Source organism: Syzygium oleosum, unplaced genomic scaffold, assembly GCF_021117445.2.
Source record: "Syzygium oleosum isolate NSW1041296 unplaced genomic scaffold, Sole_v2.1 Sole_v2.18, whole genome shotgun sequence".
NCBI classification, from domain to species: domain Eukaryota; kingdom Viridiplantae; phylum Streptophyta; class Magnoliopsida; order Myrtales; family Myrtaceae; genus Syzygium; species Syzygium oleosum.
The window spans coordinates 2,870,637-2,882,593 of NW_026607502.1; the positions used below are offsets into that span (position 1 = coordinate 2,870,637).

Here is an 11,957-nt window from a genome sequence, read left to right on the forward strand (position 1 = left end):
CCGTCAGTGAAAAGAAAACGTGAAATTATTTATGAAGTTATGTCTTACACCATCTGTTTATGAAATGAGTATGATGTATCTAAATCTTTTATGTATTTTCAGACGAGGGGAAAAGGAAAACGACAGAAAACGAATTTTGCTTATTATCTCCTTTGATTAAATTATTCGATGGGCAAACTCCACTTTCATATAAGACAAGGGAACAGTAGCATGTCTAATGAAGGATCCCAAGACATACCTATCTCTACACACATACCCTCTCATTCCTTCCACGTGCTATTTAAGTCCATCTTACCACATTCAAATTTAGAGAGAGAGAGAGAGAGAGAGAGAGAGAGAGAGAGAGAGAGAGAGAGAGAGAGAGAGATGGCCAACAATACCCAGAGCTTGAGGAAGAGGGTTGCCTTGAGGAGGAGAAAGCTTCAGATCTTACAAATCCTGGCCAACTCAAAATCTGTGAGTGACGATGAAAATAGTGCCAAAGTTTTTTTTCTCTGTTCCTTCTTTTAAATGTTTTCTACTTGTATGAAGTAGGTTTTGATGCTTGTGTTGTGACACAATATGTTTTCTTCTTGCTGATGATGTGAAGGTAAGGAAGAGTTCATTGATTTCGGATTATTTAACCAACATATGCAAGCTCAAGCTCAAGTTGGAAGCTATCCGAAGAGAGTACTCAAACCTTATAGCTGTGAAGAAACGATGTCTGCTCCTCCTCAAGAATATGAGGGAACCCAAGGTCTCTCTCTCTCTCTCTCATAACTGGTCTCTGTATTAGTTCGTCATTTTTTTGGCCAAATCTATTAGAACATCTTTAAATAAGAGAATTTGGTATGATTTAGTGTATATTTAGCATTGCTCTAATGAATGATATTGAAGTCACGGAGTTTTTAAGTCTTACTTCAAGTGGGTCTCCAACAGGTGAAGGTACAAAAAGTTGGGGACAAATTCGAAGTGAAAGTCAAATGCGAGAGAAGAGAAGATGGGCTTGTTTCAATCTTGGAAGTCCTAGAGAATATGGGTCTTGATGTTTTGCAAGCTAGGGTTTCGTGCGACCATGTTTTCTCTATGGAAGCTTTCGTTGTTGCTCAAGATCAAGCCTTGGAGGCCAGTGATGTCGCTCAAGCGATTCTTAGAGCTATTGAGAAGCAAGTAGGAGAAGATCATGTGACCTAACTTTAGTCTATTGATCTTCTGGGGATTTGAGTAATAATGCTATAGAAACAAAATATCTACAGGTATTGACAAGAAAAAAATCCACGTGGCCTTGTATCATTTGTTGTGACACGGGTCATGTCCTTCCGCGACGAGAATTAACAAATGATATGTGGCCACACATCAGTATCTTGTAAAATTTTGTATCTCTAGTATTTTCCAGTAAGTAAATGGCTATTAGAGTCAGTTCTTTCTCTTCTTCTCTTTCAATCTTCTTTTCTTTTGCTTCATCTTTTTTCGGTCTTTTGTTCTATTTTGATGACAGATGTGGCAAAGGAGTTCATGAAGAGTGATTTTGGTGAGAACTAGGTTGAATGGAACGGATATCGTCCGGTCATTAAACCACATAGAATAACAACTCGTACTTTCAATGATTGTAATTGATCAGATAGATTAAAAATTTATCTAAAGCAAGAAATAAGCATTTGCACGATTGAGAGTTCACTCAATCTATAGGTGAAAAGTTCTCGAAAGAGAGAACATATTTTGTTATTCTCCTTCCTATATTGTCCTTCTGAACAGGGGAATCGTCACCTCTTACGAGAGGTAGAATCTTTAGTCAATAATATTGGAGAATAATACAGAGAAAAAAAAATATTGGAGAATAATGGAAAGTGGAATTAACTTCGTATCAATTTGCTTGAAATTTCTCATTTATCACTCTTGTTGCTTGCGGAATAAGATTGTCTTTGAATTTGCCCATGTCACCAGTGCAACATGGCAAAAGTAAAAAAATAAAAATAAAACAAATGAAAAAATCCCCACTGCATAGCTAGCCTAGCTATTGATACAGTTAATTGTGAAGAAAGAGAGAAAAAATGTAATATTTTGTATATTATAAAATGAAGAATACAATTGCCCCATATAAGGTGAGAATACAATTAGATTTATATATAATTAATGTACATTATAATTAACTTAACCCTAAATATTAATCTTAATATAATCGAACTTATCCCTTCAAAGGGAAGGTGACTTGAAAGAAGTCAACTGGAGTTTAGTGAAAAGATCTAAAAAATGTCCACATAAATGTGTCTTAATGAAGATATCAGCTTTTTGGTTAGTAATTGAAGTACATATGAGTTGTGTAGCACCATTGCGCACATGATACCGAATGAAATGACAATCAATTTTAATGTGTTTGGTACGCTTATGGTAAACATCATTATTTGCTATTTGGATGGCACTTTAGCTGTCGCAATGACTGACTGTTCTGCTATTGTAAAGCATTCCCATACCTTCTAGAAGCCATCATAACTATAATAATTCCGACGTTGTATTAGCAAGAGCTCGATATTTATTTTCTGTACTAGAGTGAACGATAATGGTCTATTTCTTGCGACACCATGAGATAAGTGAGTTGGCTAAAAAGAAAGAGTAGCTCGTGGTTGAGCAACGATCTTGAGGGTCACCAGTTAGTTAATATCATAATAAGCTGTCAACTCCAAGGTAGAATCAGCAATAAAGTGAAGGTAATGAAACAAGGTACACTTGACCTAGCAAAAAAATTGAAGGACCGTAGCAAAATGAGTCTTACGAGGCACGATCATGTATTGATTGACAATGTGAACAACATAGTTGATGTCATGTCGCAGAATACTGAGATATATAAGATTGTCAACCAGCTGTCAATAGAGTGTGGGATTCGAAATAGGAATCCCATCTTTGGCATTGGTCTTAATAGGAGTTGTAGTGACCTTGTTATCAGTGAGTCCCACTTCATATTGACACATGAATTTCACTGATGAGTTCATCATGATCTTTAAAAAAAATCATTTTAGGAATCAAGTTTGCCTGTAACGGTGTGAATTGACCCATGTGAAAAAAAAAGTCTATTTATATAACCCTACGTTCCTTGTACTCGCCACGTTCCTTCTACGCGTATATACTATAAGCATAATAATTCATTAATAATTAGGGTTCAATTTGTGTAGGACATCCGTGCGTCTCATGAAGATTAGTAATCGAAATTCGACCCCTAATCAGAAACATCTGCATTACATCATCCTGCGTTCATTTTTTCCATTGCGTTTCTTCTGTACTTTTAAGCTAGGGACACTTTGTATTATAATCTCAGGCCTAACGGCCAAAATTTTGGTTAACGGCAACTCAAGTCTCAACTGCCTCAGCTCATACTTGGTCTCAACCTCCTCCCCAGCAATTTTGGCCTATCTTTCCTTGATCAATCGAAGGCTCAAACAAGCTAAAAAAATTGCAAACTAGGTGTCACATTGAGCATCTTTGAGTCTATTTTCCAATGATATATGGCACGTGCACTAGCTCCAACCGTCGCTTTCCAAGTTTGCCCTTTTTCGAAGTAGTATCAACAGACCAACTGTGTAAAAGACCATAATGTAGGGTCCCAAAAAGTGGACTTTCTGGTTTCCATTGGACGTGAAATTTTTATGCAATATAAGTGGACATGTCTTCTATCTCCCATCAAAATTTCAACCTAATCGGACGAACGATGAGCACGTACTCACTATTTCCGGGCGATTGCATAGTTTGCCCCTTCCAGACCCAAGATGCACTCCATTCTCATCCCTCAATTGCCCTACTATAAATTGGAGGAACCAAACTAGTTGAAAGTGAGTGGGAGTAGGGGGGACTGTCGTGCCTCTCTTTCTACCCATTTGCAGCCCCTTGCACCTAATTTTAAGGCTAGATGGAGCGTTAAAAGGTTGAGGTTGAGTGATTCAAGGACAATTGTGGCTCCCAATAAAGGTAAAAACTAGACAAAATGGCTGGAGTAGGGGCTAGAGAAATGGGGGGCTATTTTGGATGTGAAAGTAGAGTCTTCACTTGGCCATTCTCTCCTCAAAATTTCTTGAGCTTCAAGGTGAAGATTTGAGAGCACAAGTGAGAGAAAAATGAGGTATAATAGTGAGGAACCGGAGAGCATACCACGACCAAGTGAAAGGGAAACCAAGAGGTACCCGTGAGTTGAGGGACTTTGAAGTGTAAGTTGTCCAAGAGAGTTCATCCGATTTCATTCGTTGTTTAAGGTAGGACGTTCATCTTTCTTCTTGTTCCACCGTCCTTTGAGAACCCCAGGTTGATAGCGATGAAAAATGAGAGATGAAAGTTCATCATGTTCCTTTGAACGTCATGAACTCACCCTCCATTCCGCTATTTTGGCTCCAGATAGGAGTTCGTACTATTAAATGCCAATTTTCTCATAGTTTCCATAATATTTTTGTGAAGGTCGGTCGTTGCCTTCGTCTCATTTACGTACCTACGTCCGTTATTTGATGGAGATTCCTTTGATTTTCATGTCCTTAGAATCGGTTTCCTTGAACTCATCCATCTAGGTGCCATATTACGCTTTGCGTTTCGTTTGATTGTTACTGTCTACTCATCTCGGTGCATTTGATATTTAATTTTTGTATTAAGGCATGGTATTTCATTGATTGAAGTTTGGGTGTCGTTTTATCCGTTTTGTTTATCGGAAGTTGAGTTTGTTCGTTGTTATGGAATTTCATGAAGCGACACATTTTAGAAAATTAATTATACATGATCTTGAGTTCAGAAACTTGCAAAGTTGTTAAATATACATTTGTAGAGGATGGGTCGAGCTTTGTTTAGGTAGCATATCCCGAGTGAAGGTAGTTTTCTAGGGCTAAAACCCCTCGAAATTTGGGTGTTCGTGCTGATTTGGAAAATCCCAGATTGTGCATGGTGATTTTTTTTGGGCTTTGGAGGTTCTTAAGGTTGAATTTTGGAAAAATCATAAACTACAAAGTTGTAGGGTACTTCCATAGCTTCGATTTGGCGGGTGCATTGTTAAAAGTGGACGCGGTTTGGTTGGTAATTAGGGTCTTGAATTTACTGTTTATTTATTGCACGGGCTTTGTCTCGGGGTCTGGGTGACCTTCTGTGTTAGATTTCTAATTCTGTAACTTTGCGGGCCGAATTGGGAAAAGCTATAAACTAGAGAGTTTTAGTAGACATCAAGTACTTTCTAATCATGGGTGTTTCGTCTCGATCGAGGTTCATAAGATTAGTCACTTCAGGTTTAGAAGTTAGGACAAAATATGGCAAAACCGGTTTAATTTTTTGGAAATTGTTTCTAGGTGTTGTTGCTTCTCTTCTTGACTCATGTTTTGCTTACTCATTTTATTGCTTGAAGGTGATTTTTAATTTATTACTTGATGATTTGTGAACCTTGTTATTCAATCAATCGTCACTTACTTGTGTGAATTTAGCTTTAGGCCCAATGTATGCCGTCAATTGGTGAGTTTTGGGTGGTTAGAAATGATAGATTTTAGATTTTTCGAGGTAAATCAAACTTGGTAGTCATCGATGTTGTCGCCTAGGATGTTTAGTTTCATTCATTTCACGTACAACGCCATCTAATGTACGTAATCTATGATACGTCATCTCATTGCATGTCATCTATGGCTCGTTGAATATTGCATGACATTAATTACATATGTCATATGTCACTTATCACACGTTGTCCTTTATATGCCATATATTGTATATCATCAGTACTCGTCATTTGGTTACTTATATCGCATGGCATCATCTATGCATATTCTGACATACATCATACTTAGTGACTTTCACCTTGGTTCATTCATATGTCATTTGTTTAGCTCTCATGCATCATAATTACTATTTTCTCATGCTTTGTATTTAGTGGTCATTTAAGTCTGTGATTTTCCTCTATATTTCACTTTATGTTGTCCCGTTAGTAGGTCTCATCTCATAGTTTGAGATATAGGCACGATTAGTTTAGGGTACCGCTCACGAGGGTCCTGTCTTGATGTGTGATAGCAAGGCCATGTATATTCTTTGCCCGACATGGTGTCGGGTTTTACTTTTCTCGCACTTTACATTCTGTCTTTGTTATTTACATGCTCATCTCAATTTGGCGTGTTGTTTATTCTATATGCTTGATGGATACCCATTTTTTTGCAAGCAACAATGCATGATCACTTAGTGGAACATACTAGTAGCTAAAATTTGACAAGATCGCTTGAAATCATGTTTTTGTAATGAAGCGAGTTTCAGTACCGAAATGGCTAATTATATGATTAGCGTAACCAAGTTCCAATTCTCAGGGTCTCTGGTTCGTGGAAAGTGAAACAACCTCCTGCGTTTCACTTGGCCCCTAACTAGCCTAGAATATGTTAGTGGTGACTCCAAAATGAAAGAACATGTTAATCATAATGAATCGAGTCAACCAAATATCGTGGATTGGTAGGGTATGAGAGAACCCGTGCAGAGTGTTAGCATAACCTATAAGAGGCTCTGGTTGCTCTCACTTGGCAAGCGATCATCGTGACGGATGCCAAATCCCCCAACATCTTGCGTAGGGAGGGTTGCAACACTTGAGAAATAAGATCAATGGCATATTTTGCTCGAGAAAAATAATAAGCGAAGGAATTTAAAGTAACTTCTAAGCTTAAAAAATAGCCAAGTCACCCAATATTCTCAAAAAATAGCCGAGTCACCCAATATTTTTCATTTCAAACTATTGATTGAGATGTTGCTAGAGTTTTGAAATGCTATTATGATCATCTCCAATAATAACCATGTCGTCCACATATAAGAGTATAATAATAGCACTACGGGATTTATGTATGTCACACAAAAAGAATATAGTTATAGGGATTGAATTTAAAACTAAGGGATTCCATCGTTAAGCTAAACTTGGAATACCATGCATGAGAAGCCTATTTTAATCCATATAATGATCGACATAATCGATACTTTGTTGGAAGAATGAGTGTCTTAAGGAGGAGGCACAATATGGACTTCCTTAGCGAGATCACCATTTAAGAATGCATTTTTAATATCCATCTAGAACAAAGAGTAATGCTTAACCACAATAATAGCAAGAAGACTGCGAACAGAAGTAAAGCATGCAACAAGAGCAAAAGTTTCTTCATAGTAAATTATGTATTCATTACTAGCCGAGATTTCTATAAAATCTAAAACTAATTTGCCATTTTTTGCTACCAAAAATGATTAGTACTAGCTTCTCTATATGTGCAAGGTTAAAAAACGGAAGTAATGGTATAGTAACAATGGCAATCATGAAGTCGAAAAGAAGGTTGATTTACTCTAGTGGAACGACGGACTGAGGATGATGGAATGTCCAACAATGGAGATTTTGTGGATGGGGCAGACATGTCAGAAGCTATTGAGGTGGTATCGCCATAAGGACTTGCATCAAAATTAGAAAAAGAAGAAAATTTTCTAGAGAGGATGCTTCCCAAGTAGATGAAGGTGTGGGATTTTGTAGGAATAATCCACTGAAGGGTTGGTGAAGAAGGGGACATGACTTGATGATTTGAAGGGACGAAAAAATAATAACAGTTTATGTTCCCAAAAGGTGAAATGGCCATACACATGAAGATGGTTAGAGATAGAATCCCAATATCTATACTCTTTGTGCTCCATGCAAATACCTAAAGAATCCACGCAAGTGGGCACAGGTAACTAACTTCGTGCGTTCATGTGGAAGAAAATGTACAAAACAAGTACTACCAAAGACTCGAAGAAGATTGTAATTGGGGCTACTACCATACAAGTATTCATAAGGAGAAATGTTACCTATGATAAGTGATGGAGTACGATTGGTATTATATGCAACAGTAAGACAAGCATTGCCCCAAAACTATTTAGGACAAGAGGCAAAGACTAGAAGGGTGCATGTATGCCTATGTTTATGTTCTGCTTGACTATTTGAAAAGTTTTTAGACAAGAACGATGAATGATTACATCATTTGGAAGAGAATTCTAAGAAATTTGGTGTTTTTATATTACATGACATTATCAATGCTAAAAACCTTGATATCTTGAAAAATCGTGTTTTTATCATGGCAACAAGAATACGAATAAGTTCATATCAATTTTTTTAATAAAATAAAGCTAGATATAATGAGAATAATCATCCATAAAGATTACAAAATAGCAAGAAGGTCCCGTGGTGGGGGTTGGAGATGGTCCCCAAATATAAGAGTGAATTGGATCTAAAGATGCATGAAAGACAAATTCTTTAAGATCAAATGGTAAGGCATGATCTTTTCTTAATTAACAAGGCAGGCAATCAAAATGTTTATTATCAACAAAATCTAAATAATCTCTTGAAATCAAAGATCTTAATCTAGAAGAAGAAGCATGATCTAACCAAGAATGCCAAGTTTCAAATAATACCGTGACAACACTACCATTGAATTAGTTGAGAATCTTTAAGGAAATAAGCTCAAATATGCATACCACTCTATAACATATTCTAATGGTTTGTCCTGTTTGTCAATCCCACACGTAAAAACCATGAGAAGAGAAATGAATGTCAAACCAAATTTATACAATTATTCTATGAAATTAAACTTAGTAAGAGTTTGGGAGCTAGAAATGTGTTAGGTAAGGATAATGTGGATGTTGAAATAGTTCCTTTACGGCTGACTCTTATTTATGAATTATCGGCTGTGCAAATAGTAAGTGCACGAGTGAAGGATTTTGTCTAAAAAAAATTAGAATTTGAAGTCATATGATTGCAGTAAGTAGAGTAAAAAAAAACCACATATCAGAAGTACTTGACACGGCATATATAATAGTAGCATTAATAGGGACAGATGAGCTAGAAGTATTAGATTCTCGAAGAGGGTACGAAGATCCTCTAAGGATAGAGTGTCGGACTATTCAATGGGAGAAGTCCTATGGTAGCAGTACGCATGTGCATGTGAACCTCAGTTTCATGGTTGATTATTTGGCCCTATGGGTTGCTGTGGTCACAATAGATAGCAATTGGATGCCATATGATCATGTCGGCGACAATGCTTACCAAATTTATCCATTACATGCACTGTGCCGACTTAGACATAGTAATTTTGTATAAGGTATGTGAACAAATTAGTATTTGGAGAGCCAAATCGGAGAAAATAAGGCTAAAAATGGACCTATCACATGGAAATATTGAAACCGGTTAGAAATCTGAACCAGTTGGAATTCGGTCAAACTAGTCGAAAAATGTCTCGAAATCGATCGGACTGGTTTGATTGAATTGATCAACGTCGGCCAATGGTTGATAGTGAGAGGCTCATATGAACTGATGACATGGCATAACACTAACGTAGCTAAAGACGTGGTGAGTGTTGATGTGATGTCGAGCATGTGTGTGGATGATGTTCACGATGGTAGGAGCAGTTGACTTGTGCAGACCTAGAGCGCGCATGGATCTAATGCGTAGAGGCGCGTGGTGGCGCGTACAGGCATGTGAGGTGGTGGACATCAACGCTGTTGGAGAGGTCTAATTCATTGGAGGATGGCAAGGCCGATGATGGTGTTTATTTCCCACAACAAGCACCTAAATGCATTGGAATAGCACTCAATAGCAGCAAGCTTGGTGGATCCCAAATGCAGCGATGCGCAGTGGCGGGTAAGGCGACATCAAGCCGTAGTTTGCGAAGAAATTTCATGATTTAGTTTGTTTAAGGGCGGTGAGTCTGGTAGTGGTGTTCATTTATCGAAATGAGTAGTGGATTACTGTCGGAAAGCTCTGGGAGAATGTGAACTGGTGAAAAGATGCGGCCGGTGCAAGTGCCGTTGTTGCAAACACTATGGAGAAACGTAACTGATGCAACTAAAGTTGGACGCTTCTTCATATAACGATAAATGCTCTGATACCAAGTTGAGAATTAAGATAAAAGAGAAAAATAGAATGTTTTGTAGATTACAAAATGAATAATATAGGATCCCATATTTAGAGTGAGATTATAATTAGACTTAAGTATAATTAATGTAAATTATAATTAACTTAATTCTAAATAGTAATCTTAATGTAATTTAACAGTTACAAAGCCAGACTAATTTCGAGCTTAAAGTTTGAACAGAAAGTTGTAATTTGCGACGTTGGGATTCTGTTGTTAATGCCCAAAATAGGAACCGTAAATTTGTTGGAGCTTTCACCAGGAATTTTTTAACAATGCCACAAAAATCAGGTCAAGGCGTCCGGAACCCAGACTACCTCGTAATATTTGACAGTGTTTATATGTTTAAATGATATAAAAGTGGTCAACCCCTTATCTGTGTTCTTGAATCATTATTTACATATGTTACTTGTTTGGTGAACTACGCCGTAATATTTGATAGGTGAATGAGATAGCTCGACAAGTGGCGTTTATACTGCCTTTAGAGACCAATGTACGTTTAAGCCTATCAGATAATGGTTGCACCATTCTTCTATCCAATGAGGTGATCTTAAAGCAAAGTCTCATAAAAGGTTATTAGTCGAACAACTCAGACCTGAAATCATGTTTTGATGGATGTTCCCATCAAGTCATGTTACTTAATTAGTCGATATAAACAGAACGTGTGTCATGAGTCATTTGGTCAATTATAACCACCTCCATCACTTGCCCCCACCTTCAACCAATTCTCAGTCTCATCAAGTATACATGGTAGAAGGTCAATGGCTTCCACATATTATTCCTCTTTGCTGTGAGGATTGAAGTGAAATGCATAAAGGAAGTCAAGGTGTCACACATTTTGGACCGTCAGATTTAGCAGTCCGTATGTCGACTATCAGAAATTAGTATAACTGACACACATTGACATTTGCTCTAGGCTGTTGGTTTAGCTAGTGCGATCTAGCCCGTCGATTGGGGTATGACTGACCATAATTGTGACATTTGATTTCTCCATTAATTCAGATGATTCTTTTTAGTAAGATTTCTTGGTTTAAAGGCGCAAAATGCCCCAATCTCCTACTTCTATCATAATTTAGCCCTAGGGCTTAAGTAATGTGTTGGAAAGTCCGACCTAAAAGTTTAAGCTAATAGGTGAAGGGAGATTATAAAGAGCATTTAGAACCCATTGTTAAGCGAGAGGGAGGGCAATAACTGAAGCGATAAAAGCAAAAAGTGACAGCAAAGGATGAACGAGTTTCGGAAGTCGAAAGAAATAATAGACCTATATTCATGGAAGCCGAAACCAATAACGAATCACATAATACAGCAGTGAGGATTCAAAAACTACATCAAAATCATATCAAACCAGAAGTCGACAGAAATGATGGATCTAGATTCATGGAAGGCGAAACCAACACTAAATAGCATAACACAATAGCGAGGATCCAAAAGCTACACCAAAACAATATCAAACCAGAAATTGCAGAAATAATGGACCTAGATTCATGGAAGTTGAAACCAACATTAAATAGCATAATAGAGCAGTGAGAATCCAAAAGCTACGCCAAAATCATATCAAATCAAAAATCGCAGAAACAATAGATCTATATTCATGGAGGTCGAAATCAACACTAAATCACATAACATGGCAGGGAGGATCCCAAAATTACATCAAGCTAGAAGTCGATAGAAATGATAGACCAAGATTCATAGACCAAGATTCATGGAAGCCGAAACTAGCATTAAATAGCATAATACAGCAGCAATGATCCAAAAGCTACACCAAAACCATATCAAACTAGAAATCGCAGAAACAATGGACCTAGATTTATGAAAATCGAAACCAACACTAAATCACATAATACAGCATTAAGGATCAAAAAATTACATCAAAACCATATCAAACCAGAAGTCGACAGAAATGATGGACGATTCATGAAAGCCAAAACCAATATTAAATAGTATAATACAGTTCCGGCTTCCATGAATGTAAGTCCATTATTTCTGTGATTTCTAGTTTGATATGCTTTTAGTATAGCTTTTGGATCATCGCTGTTATTTTATGTTATTTAGCATTGGTTTCGGCTTTCAAGAATCTAGGTC

General features: G+C 37.2%; 1 protein-coding gene across 1 annotated transcript; it reads left to right on the forward strand.

The window, feature by feature from the left end:
* Positions 1 to 210: 210 nt before the first annotated feature.
* LOC115682090 (uncharacterized) lies at positions 211 to 1,406 on the forward strand. Its single transcript, XM_030606229.2, has 3 exons — positions 211 to 456; positions 590 to 736; positions 919 to 1,406. Exons 1-3 carry the CDS (start codon positions 211 to 213, stop codon positions 1,171 to 1,173), a joined length of 648 nt encoding a protein of 215 aa, XP_030462089.2. The 3' UTR covers positions 1,174 to 1,406.
* The last annotated feature ends 10,551 nt before the right edge of the window (positions 1,407 to 11,957 follow it).

What these genes read in the sequence shown, in the direction of transcription:
- LOC115682090 (XM_030606229.2), top strand. Translation starts at nt 211, where the DNA reads ATGTCTAATGAAGGATCCCAAGACATACCTATCTCTACACACATACCC. An exon ending in TCCTGGCCAACTCAAAATCT is followed by an intron (nt 457 to 589) that starts GTGAGTGACGAT and finishes GATGATGTGAAG; the next exon opens with GTAAGGAAGAGTTCATTGAT. An exon ending in AGAATATGAGGGAACCCAAG is followed by an intron (nt 737 to 918) that starts GTCTCTCTCTCT and finishes GGTCTCCAACAG; the next exon opens with GTGAAGGTACAAAAAGTTGG.